Source organism: Diorhabda carinulata, chromosome 4 (genome assembly GCF_026250575.1).
Source record: "Diorhabda carinulata isolate Delta chromosome 4, icDioCari1.1, whole genome shotgun sequence".
NCBI classification, from domain to species: Eukaryota; Metazoa; Arthropoda; class Insecta; order Coleoptera; family Chrysomelidae; genus Diorhabda; species Diorhabda carinulata.
The window spans coordinates 25,079,403-25,096,685 of NC_079463.1; the positions used below are offsets into that span (position 1 = coordinate 25,079,403).

General features: G+C 32.4%; 1 protein-coding gene across 1 annotated transcript; it reads left to right on the forward strand.

Annotated features, from left to right (window-relative positions):
• Window positions 1–408: 408 nt before the first annotated feature.
• Window positions 409–16,833, forward strand: LOC130892825 (chondroadherin-like). Its single transcript, XM_057798481.1, has 8 exons — window positions 409–623; window positions 3,694–4,105; window positions 5,177–5,374; window positions 8,131–8,321; window positions 11,920–12,127; window positions 12,516–12,697; window positions 15,355–15,488; window positions 16,558–16,833. The coding sequence occupies exons 2-8, from the start codon at window positions 3,695–3,697 to the stop codon at window positions 16,698–16,700; spliced, it is 1,467 nt and encodes a 488-aa protein (XP_057654464.1). The 5' UTR covers window positions 409–623; window position 3,694; the 3' UTR covers window positions 16,701–16,833.
• Window positions 16,834–17,283: the final 450 nt, after the last annotated feature.

Here is a 17,283-nt window from a genome sequence, read left to right on the forward strand (position 1 = left end):
TAATTCAGAGAAAGTCCTGGAGGATGTTAATATTTTCAAACTACAAATTGTCAATTTAAGAATAAAAATCGACCTATTTCATGTTTTTTCACATAATATCTCAAAAATTGAATTTATTCCATACATTTTATATCTGATTGTACGTACGAAATTGCAGGTGATTTTGAGGGTTACCGATTTTCGGAATCCTGTTTACAGCGATCTATAGAAATATTTCTTACCCTTCATAGTTTACCAGGATATTTCTAAATGTCTCACTTGCCATTTCAGTTGATTTAAACTATAATATAAATATAGGGTGTACTCAATTTTTCAATGCTAAACATTTATTTCTTTTAGCAAGTTTATCATTTTTATCATTATCTTTTTTATATAAATGAATTATTAAAAAGCTTTATAAAGGTGTATATTACCTGCAATAAGTTGAGCAGATATGATATATTTTCGTAGAAGTCTGAACCTCCAATATTTACTTAATACGAATGGAGATAAGATAATTGATGACAAGATAAACAATTTTTATTTCTAGTGGTTAAAAACTAAACCTAACGTGAATAGTATAGTTATTATAAACATTTTCATATTGTAGTGATGTTAATTTAGAGTTGAAAGTGTTTTACAATGTAAGTAATAGACATCTTTCCGGCACAATTCGAAATTTGATTGAACAAATTACCGAAATTGATAAACTTACAAATTTACGCAGTATTTTATTATTCAGAGATTCTAAATTTTAATAAGACACAATAAATTCGTCGATTTAATACCTAGAAATCAATGGAAATTTTAATTGCTTTTGTTTTCGAAATGTTTCATAATACAATAGGAAAATGATTCATTTTACTGGTACCGATAGGAAAAATGTTTTTACTCCACCTATAAAGTAAATACAAACATTTAATCTTTTTAATATCCAATTACAAATAGATGAACATTTTCAAAAATTATGGTTTCATCCCTAACATTTAAAATTCTTAGTAGTATTCTCAGAATTTCTGTGGGTAATATTCATACTGAACACACTGTTCACACCATAACTACAACAACACCCACAATTACATTGTTTGACGTGCGTTTCGATAATCAAGTTATCGTCGTCAGAGACTGAAGGTATTTTCAATCTCTGTATTTAGATTGGATGTTTATTACTGTGAACAAAAGTCCTAATCTAACACAACCTAACACAAACTAACCTAACCTAATCATTCTTAAATTAAAAGCCTTTTTTGTTGATTTTGTTCGATCTTAGATGTTGCTGATTGCTTTTCGTTTTGTCTTAATGATAATAATTATTCAAAAGTTCGTATGTTTGTCCATCTCTGGGACTCACTTCGGCAGTAACTCTAATTGCAATTGTGAATCAAAAAGCTGTAATTCAAAACAAAAGTTTAAACAGCCGTGGCCGAAGGAAATATGTGAAATTGAAGAGGAAGATACAGTTAATGAGCGTGAGGCGCTGCGTTGCTAATTAAGTTTTGAGATATGGCAACACTGATGTCAATATGTCAAATCTGACATTGCATCATTTAGTTTGACATTTTTTAATGGCGAACGTTTTCATAACGTGTTGTCATATGAGTGTTATTCGATTTGATACTTCTAACAATCACCTTGGCCAAAAAATGGAATCAAATAGTGCAATAATTTTATATGACTTTCGATATGGATTAAAGCAACAGCAGTGTGACGTTCAACTTGCTTCGACTTGTGGTGATCTTTAGTCACCGTCTTTAGCTGGTTTTCCAAATTCAATCGGGGCCTCAAAAGAAGTAATAAGCAACGAATCATGAATCTAAGAATTCTAAATTAAATAACAATCGACTGTATGTGCCAAATCAATAAAAGTTCGAAGCACTTCTAAGCAAATGGTCGCCTGTTTTTAACAAAATAACTGGATATATCACCTCCGTTCCATCAGAGAAACGTAGAATGGTCAATTCTGAAAAGTTTACTATCATTTTTTATCCAAAAGTGTTTGAAAGAATCGGGAAAACCAATCGCTGAAGACGAATGATTTTTCACTCCGACAATGCGAGCTTTCATACATCAGTTCAAACAAAAATGGTTTCGAACAGATCCTACAACTGAAAAGGCCCTTAAATTACATGTTTTGAAGGAATTGAAAAAATAAATTTGTTATTGATTAGCGCGTCGCTTTTCAGGACGCGTTTCTTAATTGACGCGGATTACACGTTTTTGACTAATTACAGTCTACCATCATGTTAGATGATCGCTCTATCAATGCCGACATAGATACTGCAGTATGACAATTTTTTGCATTTAATCTCAAAGAATGATTTAACCAAGATACCAAAGAGGTTGCTGAACGATCATAGAATACGATGGGCTATACTTCGAATATCAAGACTTTCGTTTTGTATGATTATTTACCATTATTTATGAGACACCCTCTATATTCTATAGAATCTGATACCAAATTATTGGATGGAGTGAATTACATCTAGTAGTTCGTCTTTCAAAGGATCTTGGATATGTTCTAATAGATTCATTTGAACAGGACGTTCTTGTTTAACATTATAAAAGTTTCCTGTTTCTCTGTGAGAAGCCACGCAATTTGGAAACCTCTTTCAATGTTCTTCCACGCTACAGATTCTTCCTAACAGCAATAACTCCCATTTTTTGCTATATCAGAATTTTTCTCTTATTTGATAATTCAGTTACTAGAACTGCATGCTAGTATGTGCTGTGTTGTATTCCCATTTGGTTTTATTTTTATATTTCTGGAGTAGTCACCGTCAAGGGATGTTCCACACGTTAGTCATCTTCTAATGATTCCGTTCCCAGCTTGGAACAATTTTTAATACTTGAAAATGATGGACATAAGTCATTGGAAACAGTATCCATTCTGTTATGGAGACTTTGAGTAAAGCTGACGTGTGCATGGACTGCCCCACGTAACATTTTTGAAAACATATCTTTTATAGAAAATTACAAAATTGGAAAAAGTTTAAGAATTAAGTTATCCATGGTATGAAAATAATTTTTTTTAAGTCAACTGACAGATAAAAAAATTTTTAAGGTTAGATCACCTTTAATTAACCTCCAAAAATATTTTCGCCGCCTTCTATTTAGAATTGCTCATTGCCCTCAACAGTCTCAAGCAGTGTACCATATTTAGTTTTTTTAATTTAAAGAGTTGCAAAGAAATTCATTTTTTTCGAAATTTTGGACTTTAACGCCTTCAATCGTGATAATTCAGTATTTTTAATTTAAAGGGTTGCAAAGAAACTAATTTTTTTCGAAATTTTAGGCCCTCTTCAATGGTGATATTTTGAGTTTTCCTACACGCCTCTGGTCTGTGTCTGATCTTATGCGGCACTCCCGGTATATCTAAATTTAGACTAATATTACTTTGTGGACGATCGAAAAGAATCCATGATTCAGAAAATTTCAAGCGATATGAAATTATTAAAATTTAAAAAAAATAATACGCAAAAAACAATATATTTTGCAATCCTTAATATATATAAAATAAATAGGAATGTTGCGAAATAGCTAGAGATTAATTCGATACATTCATTCAGTTATCAATTAGAATAAATCGATTCATTGGATGAAGAATTAAATTAGTTTGATTTGTGGAGTTGCTTTTTTCTCAATATAATTAACAGTTATCCTGCGTCGAAATATATAATTCCTGAAGGATAATAATCGTTTTTTTTTCTTTTTCAGAATGCAGGAAATTCACTTTTTTATTCTATTAACCACTTTGGTCACTTATAGTTGGGCAGATGTGAATCAAAATAAATTTCCTTTGTGTAAAATTTGTGCATGTACAGTAGACAACAACGAAACAACTGCAAATGTTACGTGTGTAAAACCGATTGAATATGAAATATTTTCGGATTACTTCTGGTTTTCAAATGCAACAAATACATCTATAGCATACAATTCCATTACTATAAATTACAACAAGTTTATTGACTTCAACAAGGTCTTTCCGACATCAAATTTAACTTATTTGAATTTGGCCAACAATAATATCTTCAATATTTCTGATAGTATTTTTAAGAATTTACAGAACATGGTTGTACTCATATTAAGTTACAATGATTTGGAAATAATTCACCCCGATGCTTTCAGGGTAAGTACAATCAATTTAGTTTGCTCCAGGAAATGCTAGAAAAAAAATTATGATTGTGGGGTTAGTTTCCGACATGTTTTTGAGGTTATGTATCAACATTTTATACAAATCTGTCAGGTATAATAGTTTTTAAGCTCAAATGAAGGAAGTTATTCAGTTTTTTGGTTAGATCAGGATTGGTACGAGCAAGATCGATCTAGTATGGTCGTGGTTCATTTTTAGATCTCTGCATATATTTAACGTCGTTGTCCAATCAACGCAGATGTTCGGTCATTATCACTGTCCATTTCTGGAGTCTTGTACTAACAATATTTGTATAGTAATCACTTCAATGAATGGTTTGTTTATTATCTTTTTCATTTTCTCTCCATCGATCATTGGCTAAATCGCTTTGGGTATTTTTATATGAAAAGCAAGTACAAGAGTGTGGTTCGAGTAGTACCTGCCGCATGGAGATGCTTATAGATATTGATCTTAAGCTTCTGTAGGGTGTAGAGTTCGAAAAAAGCGTGCCTTGGTAGTTTATTAGAACTCTAAATTGACGTTTCGGGCGTATGTAGGCGAACTCGGTACTCATGAGCTAGCTGGAATTATGTTGGACAGCTTGGAAGAGTATCTGTCATAGTAGAATCGGCCAAAAAGTCTTCTTCTTCCATACTCTAAACTGTAAAAGTTTCTGGTCAACTCTGGATCACCTATAAACCGAATTGCTCTTATATTGAGTTGAGTACCAATCGACTGAGCTTTTTCTGAGCGATTGTCAAATGCGGTATCCAATGAAACTAATACCCAAATATGCCTCAATATCAGGGTTTGCAGCATGACGATCTTAACATCTAGTTTATGAAATTCATCTTGTAGGGAAGTTGGTTTAATCCACATCGAAAGTCATAGAAAATTTTTGCGATTTAATTCCACTTTTTGACTAAGATGAATGTTTCAAGTACCTGTAAACAACTCACCATTAAAAATGTCAAACTTTTTGATAGCAATGTCAGATTTGACATATTCACATCAGCGTTAACAGTGTTGCCGTATCTCAAAACAATTTATATTCGCTGCACTTTTTAGGGATTATATTTAGAAGAGAGTTTAATGCCTCTGAGAAGTCTCAAGGAACTCAGACTGGATCATAACAAATTACATAGTCTAAATCAAGATATTTTTGAACATACAACAAATATAGAAATTTTGGACTTGAGTTTCAATCCATTAGACGTTATAGATCATCATACTCTTCTCGCTATAGATAACCTGATATATTTGAAGGTAAGAAATAACAGAATTTTTCCAGAATTTAGTCACAAAAGAACGTAGCGGTCTCTAAATTTACGAGGATGATCCCAGAACTACCTGGCATCACCTAGAGATGGCAGTAGTTGCTTGAAAAGTACCACTGTATTAGAAAGTACACAAACTATACAGTATATGTTTAAAGTTTGAAGACGTTTGTTTATAGCATTTGTTTGGTAGCCATCAATGTTATCAATGGAATTGTAAACATGAAAAGAATTGGTCATCGTTATGTAATAGAATATTTTTAATTGAAAGGCCTCTGGATGAGGATGGATAAAATATTGGGTAGCAGAGTTCAAATGAAGACCAGGATCTAAGTGGTCGACCAAATGAGTTGACGACTCCAGAAATGTTGAAGTAAATCCACTGGATGATCGTCGACTGAAAGTTTGTGAGTTAGCAGACATAGTAGACATTTCAAAAAGTGTATTAGCTGAAAATTTGGCCATGAGAAAGCTGGACGTAAGATGGGTGCCGCGTTTGATCAGTGTTTGGCAATGTCCATCACTTCAATACGAAGCAAAAGAACGTTCCATCTGCAGACAAAGTCATGGCGTCGCTTTTAGGGATGCGCGTTGAATAATGTTTGAGCTAGCAAATTAGGCATTTGGCTAAAAGGAAAATATCGTTTCATCAAGACAATACACCAGTTCACACATTCTTTGCAATGGCTTCAATTAACGAATTAAAGTTTGAATTGCTACCTCATGCACCATATTTAGCCCCCTCCGATTATTTTCTGTTCCCAGACTCGGTAATCAAAGATTTTCCAACAATGAAAAGGTGATTTCGGTAGTTAATGGGTATTCTGAGGAGCTGGACGATTCTTGTTATAAAAAGATTATCAAACTTATTGAATATCGCTGGGAAAAGTGTATGGAGCTAAAAGGAAATTGCGTGCCTTCCACGAAATCGATAAAAATAGATTTTCAAACTATTGTTATTTCTATCATAATTTAGCACCAAAAGGTATGAAAAAAATTCTGCATTAACAAATATCCTTATTTAAATTTTCTAGAAAATTAAATGAAAATTATTTGCTTGGGAAGGTCATTGAAAATCAAAAGATATACCCTTTCTTACAATAAATTGAAACGAATTTTAATTTCTCATTAACAATGTAATCACTTTCGTTATTTTCAATTTTCAACGCCGGACCTATAAATATCGATTGATTTTTGTGTGAAATATCTCAAGACATCATCCGAATTTTTGAATATCTTGATTAAGAAAATGTAGCAATAGGAATAAATGAAAATTAGGTGCTAAAACGTTGAAAATTATCAGCCCAAAAGCTTGTTGACAAATACTTTCGAATATGATCATAATTAAGACAGCGTTGTATCCCAAAAATTCTTCGTTGATTAGAAATCACGTTTTGGAAGCTTCTTAATTATAATAATTTTGTAAAAAATGAAACTTACATGTTACAACAAGTCATAGCTTTCGATATAATAACCTCAAACTTGGTGTTAGCCACCTACTCGAGCGCTGAGTGTTTCGAAGAACTAAAACTCTTACATTGAACAGTGAGATAATCATTTGATTAGAAATACTGTTCAACTGTTAACATACGATGTTCCTTGTTCCACTACGACTTTGCTACTTAAATTTCGTGGCTCTATGCTACGAAATGGCGTCGCCTCGACTACTCAAATCAATGTGATTAAGATTTTCGGTGATTTTTGATAGTATTAATTCTTGTATAAATTTTGAAACTCATTGAAATCAATATTCAAATTGACGTTGATAGAAATATTGATTCTGGTTATTATAGGAATTTCTATTTATTTTTAATTTAATCAAACAGATGAAAAATAGAGTCCTCAAAATTTCTGATCTAATTTTTCATGAAAAAAAACTTTTTTATGAAAACTCCTCCATATCTTTTGAAACGAATTTTGTATAATTCATCTGACATTGACATAAACATTTCTATTCCATGTATTTATACACCTTTACCATATATGTATAAAATCAGTTATTTTATTATATTATATAGCAAACAATTAATATTCAATCTATTTTTACTAAAGTAAAAGATAAAACACCAATTGATAAATTGCCTAGCATAGTATATGAAATACCTTGTTTAAATTGTAACAAAAAGTACATTGGTCAGTGGAAAAGGTCATTGGTCAATGATAGATGTTCATTAGCGACTCATGTCTATCATGAAGGACACAATATGAAATATTAATCTGCCGAAGTTTTGACAACTGAAAAAAAAACTAGAGAAAACGTTTATTTTTAGAAACAATATAAATTGTCCAAAATGATCAATGCATTAACAAGAAAACTGATTTAAATAACCTTAGTGTAATTTATGCATATCTTTTAGATTTTGAGAAAACAAATTCTATGAAAATTCAACGCCATTAACAACCAACTAACCTCACCTAACCTACAAATTTCAACTTCACTTGTAACGACCTAACCTATAAAATTTATTGTCAATTCGAATATTGAATTTTGAATTCTATTAATTTTAAAATTTATACAATCATTAATACTGTAAAAAATCACCGAAAATCTTAATTAATTATTGTGAGTAAAATTTCAGTACCAGACGATGAATACATAAGTATTCGAAAGCTCGGAAAATATATTAAAGTTAGTCTACTTTGGTGTTTCATTTCCACGTTCCCAATAAGAAATCGCGAAACCGCTCATAATATAGCTGGCAAAGACGTCTTTACAAGTCATTTATATATCTTTTTTATTTTCAGGAACTTTATCTACAATATACAATGATCAGTGGTTTGCCGGATTATTTGCTACACACACCAAAGTATATACGTGTATTAGATTTATCAGGTAATCAAGGAATAACCAAAATACCTCAAACTTTATCCGATGCGAAAAAATTGGAGCGACTATTTCTGAACAATACGGGTTTTACGAATTTAACCAAAGAAAAGTAAGTTTCCTTCGAACAATTCATTCTGAATATTCAATATTAGATGACAGAAGTTTCAACTCGACAAATTTACAGGGGCTAATCACTTTGCTAAGATATAATTTTTAATATAGTTTCCTCTACGATTTATACATTTATGTTATCGGTGATCTAGCATTCATAATACGTCTTATAATATCGAAACTACTGATTTATCGCACGTATGAGTTTTGGAAATATTCTTTTATCACTATGAGTCAAACCTGGAGAAACCTATGCAGTTTTAATTAAAAAAATGACTTCTGTATGCTGATATAAAACATAAAAATCGCGTTTTTTGGTCATTACGAGTTGTGTTTATTAAATAACCAGACTGGAGATAAAAAATATTTTATTTTGATATTTATGAATATTTATTTTCCATCAACTTCAATATTTAACCCTCCTTTATACACGACAAGCTGAATCGATATGTATATGGGAAAGTATTGCGACTAGTGTTTTGAAAATTTGCTTGCATAGATTTTCCAATTCTCGTTTCAACTGAAATAATATCAGTTTCCTGAAATTTCCGGTTATACCGGAAGTGGAACCAAACTTCGTTATTTTACACGTAATGCTAAGGTTTTTATTATATTTTTGAAATCTACGCAAAATTTCAAAATAACTTTATATGAGGCATAGTATGCCTAAAATCCACCATTTTTCAATTATTTCACATGCAGCCCTTCACTAAAAAAATTATATTTCTTAGTTCTAAGTGAGTCAGGTCTAATATTTTTGTGAATTGGACAAATAACACTTATAGCTTTCGAAATCTGTGAAAACCTTGACAAACATTTATATAGGGTGTTCAGAAAATGGTGCCGAATTTCGCTATTTAAAAACTTGGGAAACTTAATTTAGTCTTTTTATGTCAGTTCCTTCAGAGCGCGTACTGTTTTTTCATTCCCAGCTTCAACAGACTTGAATCTTGTTCCTTTTAATGCAGATTCGATTCGTCATACGTTATTATCTTTACTAATAAGTTTGAGTCATTTTCGATCGCATTCAAAATGTCAATACAAATATTTTAGCGAGCTTCTTCAAGTTCATGAATTTTCATCATAAATTTGCCGGGCACATTCCTATAGATTTAGAAATCGCGCGAATATTTCACTGACGGTAAAATCTAATGAAATTACTGACTTTTCTGATATTTTCATTCGTTTTTTACGTGGAAGGGTGACCCGAACGTGAATCATCTTCTCTGTCATCTTTAAAACGTTTAAACCACTCAAAACACGTCGAAACTACAAAAATTCATTGTCATACATTTTAACATCTTCTCGGTCATCTTGAAAACGCTTAAACCACTAAAAAACACGTTGAAACGATATAAATTCATTGTCACACACTTCAACATCTTCGCAGCCATTTTGAAAACGCTTAAAACACTCAAAAACACGTCGAAACGACAAAAATTCATTGTCATACACTTCAACATCTTCGCAGTCATTTTGAAAACGCTTAAGCTACTAAAAAACACGTCGAAACGACAAAAATTCATCATCATATACTTCAACATATTCGCAGCCATTTTTAAAACGCTTAAACCACTCAAAAACACGTCGAAACTACAAAAATTCATTGTCATACACTTCAACATCTTCTTGATCATCTTGAAAACGCTTAAACCACTAAAAAACACGTCGAAACGACAAAAATTCATCATCATATACTTCAACATATTCGCAGCCATTTTTAAAACGCTTAAACCACTCAAAAACACGTCGAAACTACAAAAATTCATTGTCATACACTTCAACATCTTCTTGATCATCTTGAAAACGCTTAAACCACTAAAAAACACGTCGAAACGACAAAAATTCATCATCATATACTTCAACATCTTCGCAGCCATTTTTAAAACGCTTAAACCACTCAAAACACGTCGAAACTACAAAAATTCATTGTCATACACTTTAACATCTTCTCCGTCATCTTGAAAACGCTTAAACCACTCAAAACACGTTGAAACTACAAAAATTCATTGTCATACACTTCAACATCTTCTCGGTCATCTTGAAAACGCTTAAACCACTAAAAAACACGTCGAAACGACATAAATTCATTGTTATCTACTTTAACATCTTCTCGGTCATCTTGAAAACGCTTAAGCTACTAAAAAATACGTCGAAACGACAAAAATTCATCATCATATACTTCAACATATTCGCAGCCATTTTTAAAACGCTTAAACCACTCAAAAACACGTCGAAACTACAAAAATTCATTGTCATACACTTCAACATCTTCTTGATCATCTTGAAAACGCTTAAACCACTAAAAAACACGTCGAAACGACAAAAATTCATCATCATATACTTCAACATATTCGCAGCCATTTTTAAAACGCTTAAACCACTCAAAAACACGTCGAAACTACAAAAATCCATTGTCATACACTTCAACATCTTCTTGATCATCTTGAAAACGCTTAAACCACTAAAAAACACGTCGAAACGACAAAAATTCATCATCATATACTTCAACATCTTCGCAGCCATTTTTAAAACGCTTAAACCACTCAAAACACGTCGAAACTACAAAAATTCATTGTCATACACTTTAACATCTTCTCCGTCATCTTGAAAACGCTTAAACCACTCAAAACACGTTGAAACTACAAAAATTCATTGTCATACACTTCAACATCTTCTCGGTCATCTTGAAAACGCTTAAACCACTAAAAAACACGTCGAAACGACATAAATTCATCATCATATACTTCAACATCTTCGCAGTCATTTTTAAAACGCTTAAACCACTCAAAACACGTCGAAACTACAAAAATTCATTGTCATACACTTCAACATCTTCTTGATCATCTTGAAAACGCTTAAACCACTAAAAAACACGTCGAAACGACAAAAATTCATCATCATATACTTCAACATCTTCGCAGCCATTTTTAAAACGCTTAAACCACTCAAAACACGTCGAAACTACAAAAATTCATTGTCATACACTTTAACATCTTCTCCGTCATCTTGAAAACGCTTAAACCACTCAAAACACGTTGAAACTATAAAAATTCATTGTCATACACTTCAACATCTTCTCGGTCATCTTGAAAACGCTTAAACCACTAAAAAACACGTCGAAACGACATAAATTCATTGTTATCCACTTTAACATCTTCTCGGTCATCTTGAAATTGCTTAAGCCACTAAAAAACACGTCGAAACGACAAAAATTCACTGTCATACACTTCAACATCTTCGCAGCCATTTTGAAAACGCTTAAAACACTCAAAAACACGTCGAAACGACAAACATTCATGGTCATATACTCATTTCTATAAATAATGTTTCAGTTTCACAACAAACAGTTGTTTTATTTTTACATTAATCATTTTTACGACAAAACAAAAAAACAGCCTCTATACAAACTAACTATACGGCTACACTGCTTTTTCTACAGACACAGTGGATATCGCGTTCGACTGAGTAGATGTCAGGCTAAGCAACTGACAGTCGTTAACCTTTGGCGCATGCGTATTTTTTTTGAAGCAAGGGTAGTTAGTTACTTAATAGACACACCTCGTGTTTAACTGATTAAATTTTTTTAATTCTAGTGGGTTTCCATTGATGCCAAACTTAAAAGTTCTGCATCTGTGTAGAAACGAGCATTTACATGTTATTGATAGATACGCTTTGTGTGGTTTGGGAAATTTGACGGAGTTGATAATGAGTGATAACATCGATTTGGTAACCATCGCAGATTTAGCATTTGCATGTAGATCTGAAGTTGGCGGCGGTGTTGTCTATCCACCGATTAAAAAAGTAAGTAACATTTCCTTCAAACATTATATTCAATGTTCTCTGTCTATCAAGGCTCAATGCTGTATAATACGAAAAAATGCACAATCATTTGCCAATTGAAATCAAATCTATTACATTTTTTTCCACATTTCAAAAGAATTTGAGCGCATATTTACTGGAAAGTGCCGCTGTACTCTAATACTAATATTTAATCGTGAAAACAGTTTGCTGAACAGCTTTGTTGCTTTGTTGTGATCAACTCAACGCCTAATTTACTTTCAAAAAATTAAAATACTTATACTTATGATAATTCAAAAAAATAGCCAAGTGTTTTGAAACCCCAAGTTTCATACATCTGTTTATAAAACTGACATCTAAAGGTGCAGATTTAGTTTTGTTTTTTCTTTAGCTTCATATTGGAAATAATAAACTAGCTTATTTAGACAGTGAAATAATCGCTCGATGGGATGGTTTGTCAGAATTAGATATAAGAGAAAATCCTTGGACTTGCGAATGTGAAAATCAGTGGTTAATAGACGATCTCATGCCGATATATTTGAAAATTGATGAAACTATGGCTAAACAAGTTACGTGAGTATGTTTTTCTTTCAATTATTCACTCTTTGTTCAATGTTTAATTGAAAATGCAATCCTACTTCCATGAATTGCTTGGTAAAAAGTGATTCACTGCATTTCGCCGAGATCGTACAAGAAGGGAAGATATTGAACATTCTGAGCTTTCAGTTTATGTCTCTACCTCTAAAACAATGTTGAGTTGGTGATTGAAAGCGGAAGATATAATAAAATCCAAACGGGGTTCAGTAGCTTCTTGATTATGGAATAGCTTTTCTCAATAGAATACAAGCGTAATCATGTAGGAACTTCACAGGTGTGTTTAGCGTTGTTTAAACGCACTATGTATCAGATTTTGCACCCTCGTAATCGAAAACATTCCAGAGATCAAATAACAGATCAAACAGTACGATTTTAGAGTTAAATCGTTGCCAAAGAAACCTAAAGTGAGTTAGTGCCTCATTATAACTCCCTCAACTACTTTATTTTCCAGATTTAGTCACGGGTGACTATCAGAAAAATGGTTCGTTAGGTTACGTTAGGCAAAGACCGTTCCAACTGCAGGCGTCGGATTTTTGGGATGAGCGTGTAGTAATTATCATTGAGTATCTTGAAAAAGGAAAAATTGCAACGTTTGAGCGAAGAAATCAAGCAAAAAGCGGCCGCATTTGGTTAAGAAGATAAGGTTATTCCATCAAGACAAACACATCCGTTATTGCAATGGCCAAAATTGATAAATTAAAGTGCGAATAGCTACCTCAAGCACTCTATTCACCATATTTAGTCCCCTCGGATTATCTTCTGTTCCCAGACTTGAAAAAATGGTTCAGTGGTCAAAGATTTTCCAATATTGAAGAGGTGATATCAGCTATTTTGAGGAACTTGACGATTCTTATTATAAAAAGAGTATCAAACTTGAAAATTGAAAATAAGTTAGTATGAAGTTAGAAAAAGAAGTTCAAGATTTTCCAACAGTAAAGGAGCTTAACGATTTTTGTTATAAAAAGATTATCATTAGAAATATCATGAAACTCGTACAGAAAACGGAATATGTAGAACAGTACCCAGATAATAATGTAAATATTTCAATTACCGAGGAAATTACGTGATTAAAAATTGCAAAATAGAAAGCAATCTTCTAATAAAATAATCGGATCTCTTCCCTAAGCTTCCCGATGGTAAAATTTGTTGTTGTTTCGTCATAAATTTCAAAATAATCATCAGGTATTTGGATTCCAATTATTTTTCAAGATTATTCAAGTGTCGAATGCATTCCGCATCATTCAAGTCAGGATTTTGAAGCATTTTACTTAAAGCATTACTGTAAACAATAAAAGTCCAAATGTTTTTGGATTTTTAGTTTCCGTGTCTCTAGTGGGATCTTCAATTTAGGCATTTAATGCAGTCATAAGTCTTTATTTAAAGGTCTACGACATTCGTACCTTGTTTTATGTAATAGTTTAAAGTGATAGATTTTTCACTTGATTTTTAGTAATTACGATGTTTTTACATAAAGTGGGGTTTCTTTATGAAAGGTGCTAGGCTAAATTAGTCAACAGTGTCGTGTGCAGCATTCTAGAGGCCTTCCATTCGTGGAAATTCATCGGCAATACACTGAATTTTATGTGCATGTCCATTCAGAACGTTCACAAATAGCTCAGCACTTTTACTAAAAGACGGACGGAAATTCACGATAAAAAACGGACAGAAAGACTGCCGGGCTATTGTCCAGAATATCAAAAGTGATAGAAAATGCCAAACCTTGACTGTGCTCATAAGTTTGTTCAACAATGTGTGGAAGACAATAAGGAGAAGTTTTTTGACTCTATCATCACAGTTAGTTTTCTGTACACCTCCGTAACAAAACAACAATTCGTCTTTGGTTCACCGTCACCAAAGAAATTCAAACGAACGCAGTTAGCAGGAAAAATGATGGAGACTATGTTTTGGGATTGGGATTTAATGTAGTCTGGGACGACAGACAGTTTTCATCTGAGAGGACAACTGCTTATTTGCTTATTGCTTCTTCAAGACAACGCTGGATTCCATGTCGCTTTTTCTAGAAGGTAAAGGCTTCAAGAGCGCCACTTCTTCGACTTAAAAATAAAATCTGAGAATTATCTTCGAAAATCTGTCGAAATTATTTGATAATAATAAATAATATTTTATATTTATCCACTTTATTATCGGTACAACCTTAATATTCAAAATTAAGCATATTTATTCAACCTAAGTATGTTTATTTTTAAAAATATATAAAATTTTTTGCTTGATTGAGACAATTGGATTTTTATTTTGGCCGGCTGAGCCATGTAGGAGCCCCCAGCTTGGTCAAACGCTGGAATGCCCGGCCTTGGCAAACCATTAATGGCCCAAACCTGGTTGAAATCTGGGTAACTTAGCCCCGGCCATTCTATAGTCAGTCAAACCTGGCTGAACTCTATGTAGCCTAGCCTCGGCCTTCCTATCCCATCAAGTCTGGGCTAATAACGGCTTCAAAGCTAGTGCCAGAGCTGTAGATACTTGGCCCAAGTCTTTGCCTATACTGGGCCCATCGTAAAATCCTATATGGGGTGCACATTAGAATCGACCCTAAGGATAAGGGGGCTTATCTGATTCATTCGATCATAGGCTCTCGTATTTAATTATCTACCTATGTTCGTAATATGTTTCAGGTGTGCAGCACCAGTCGAAATGAAGAGCCTTACTTTTTACGATATTTACATGAAGAAAAGTCACATGAGATGTTTGGACATTTATGGACATAGACCCGAAAGAGATGGTATATTGCTTGTGGGATTATTAACCGGTAAATATAAATATTTAATTTAAAATATAAAAGTTCTGTTTTCAGGTAGATGTAAATTTTTTGTCGGTGTCTTTTTATATTCTTGCTGTTATTCGAAATGTAATTTTACTATTTCTCTTCATTTTTCTCTTCTCATTTTCTGTTCAATTCATCACATTTAATTTTCATAAAATACCTTCCCAATCATTACTCTTATTTTACTTTGATTTATTGAGCAACTATCGAAAGTCATACATCGAAATATTTCACTAAAATATCGAAAAATTATAAAAATAATTATATACAAAGATTGTCTGAAAAGTTTTCGACTTTAACCTAAAGATGTCAGCACTTACCAATATATGCTTGATATTGAACTATAGCAACTGAGGTTAAAACATATTGATATGGTATTTTATTTCAATATTCATGTAGTATGTTTTGCTGGTGATCGTGTACTGGTGGTAATATTTAATTATAAATGTTAAATCCACTATAGTATACCTAAATATTTTCCTCATCACAGTGTGGTGACATTTTTCATCTGTATACTGTTTCCTTGAACAACTTCCTCAATAAAACAATGATCTTTCGACCTTTGATTGACCGGTACCTGACCTACGTTTTTTTGCTTTCCACACTATATATATTGTTGGTACATATATGTATATATATTTAAATTTCAAGTAATTATCGAACTTTGTTTATTGTGTTATTTCTTCGTCATCCTTGACCCTAAGACTAGTGTCAATAACTAATAAAACATAACTCGATAAGTCGTGTGACTGACACAAAGATGGCGCTGGCATTGTTAAATCCATATGACGTTTACGAAGTACCAACTTTGAAATAACTATGTGTCAAATTTCATGACATTTCTATTTGTCAGAAAAAAGTGACAGCCATTTAAGTCAAGCTACTTTTGTTATTTTAGTATGATAATTTATAATTGCTTTTTGATGAAAAAAATACTGTACAAGCTGAGCCAGGCTTTAAAAGTGATATTTCAATACTTATAAGAGATCCGTGACGTTATAATACAAAGAAATTGAAATAGAATTGTAGACAATTAAAATTATTGTTATTTCAGGATTGTTAATTGCTATCCCAGCTATTCTTTTAATTATTTTCGCTTACCAAAAACGATGGTTCAGTATTATAGGAGTTTTTGACAAATCTCCCGCATCCTATTCTAGAAGATTTTATAGTACTAGTCCCACTGAAGACTTTTAATATTTTATACCGAAAAAATTTAACCTATGTTTCGATTAAAAACTATTTGTCGAGAATATTATACATAATATGTTTATTGTGCATCATTTTTATATGTCAGTTATGAATAAATTCCGATCATTTTCATAGAGAACGTGTTTTATTTCAATAAAAATATAATCACTTGAATCTTGTGTTCTATTTCAGTGCAATAACTATTTGCAGCTATCAAGGTCACTAATAGAAATCAAAAATATGTATAAACTACAGTGCCACTCAAAAACACTAACTTTTAAAGAAGAAATTAGTTCTCAAAGAGTCCAAAAACATAAAAACCCAAACTTTAGACAAAAAAAGAGACGGGGATTCGTTAGTTTTTTTTTGGATAAGTTGATGTTGATGATAGGATTTATCAGGTTTGGTCCTGACGTAGGAATTACTCCTCTGCAGGGCTGGAGTTGTTGTGAATGGTATTGATGTGAACTGCAACGAGCTGATAAGAAAAAAAGCGAACAATGGAAACTGATCAAAGAAGAAAAAGAATGGAGTGCCCGAAAGAAAAAAAAAACGTTTCTTCCCAAATATTGGGTTGTATTTTTTTTCT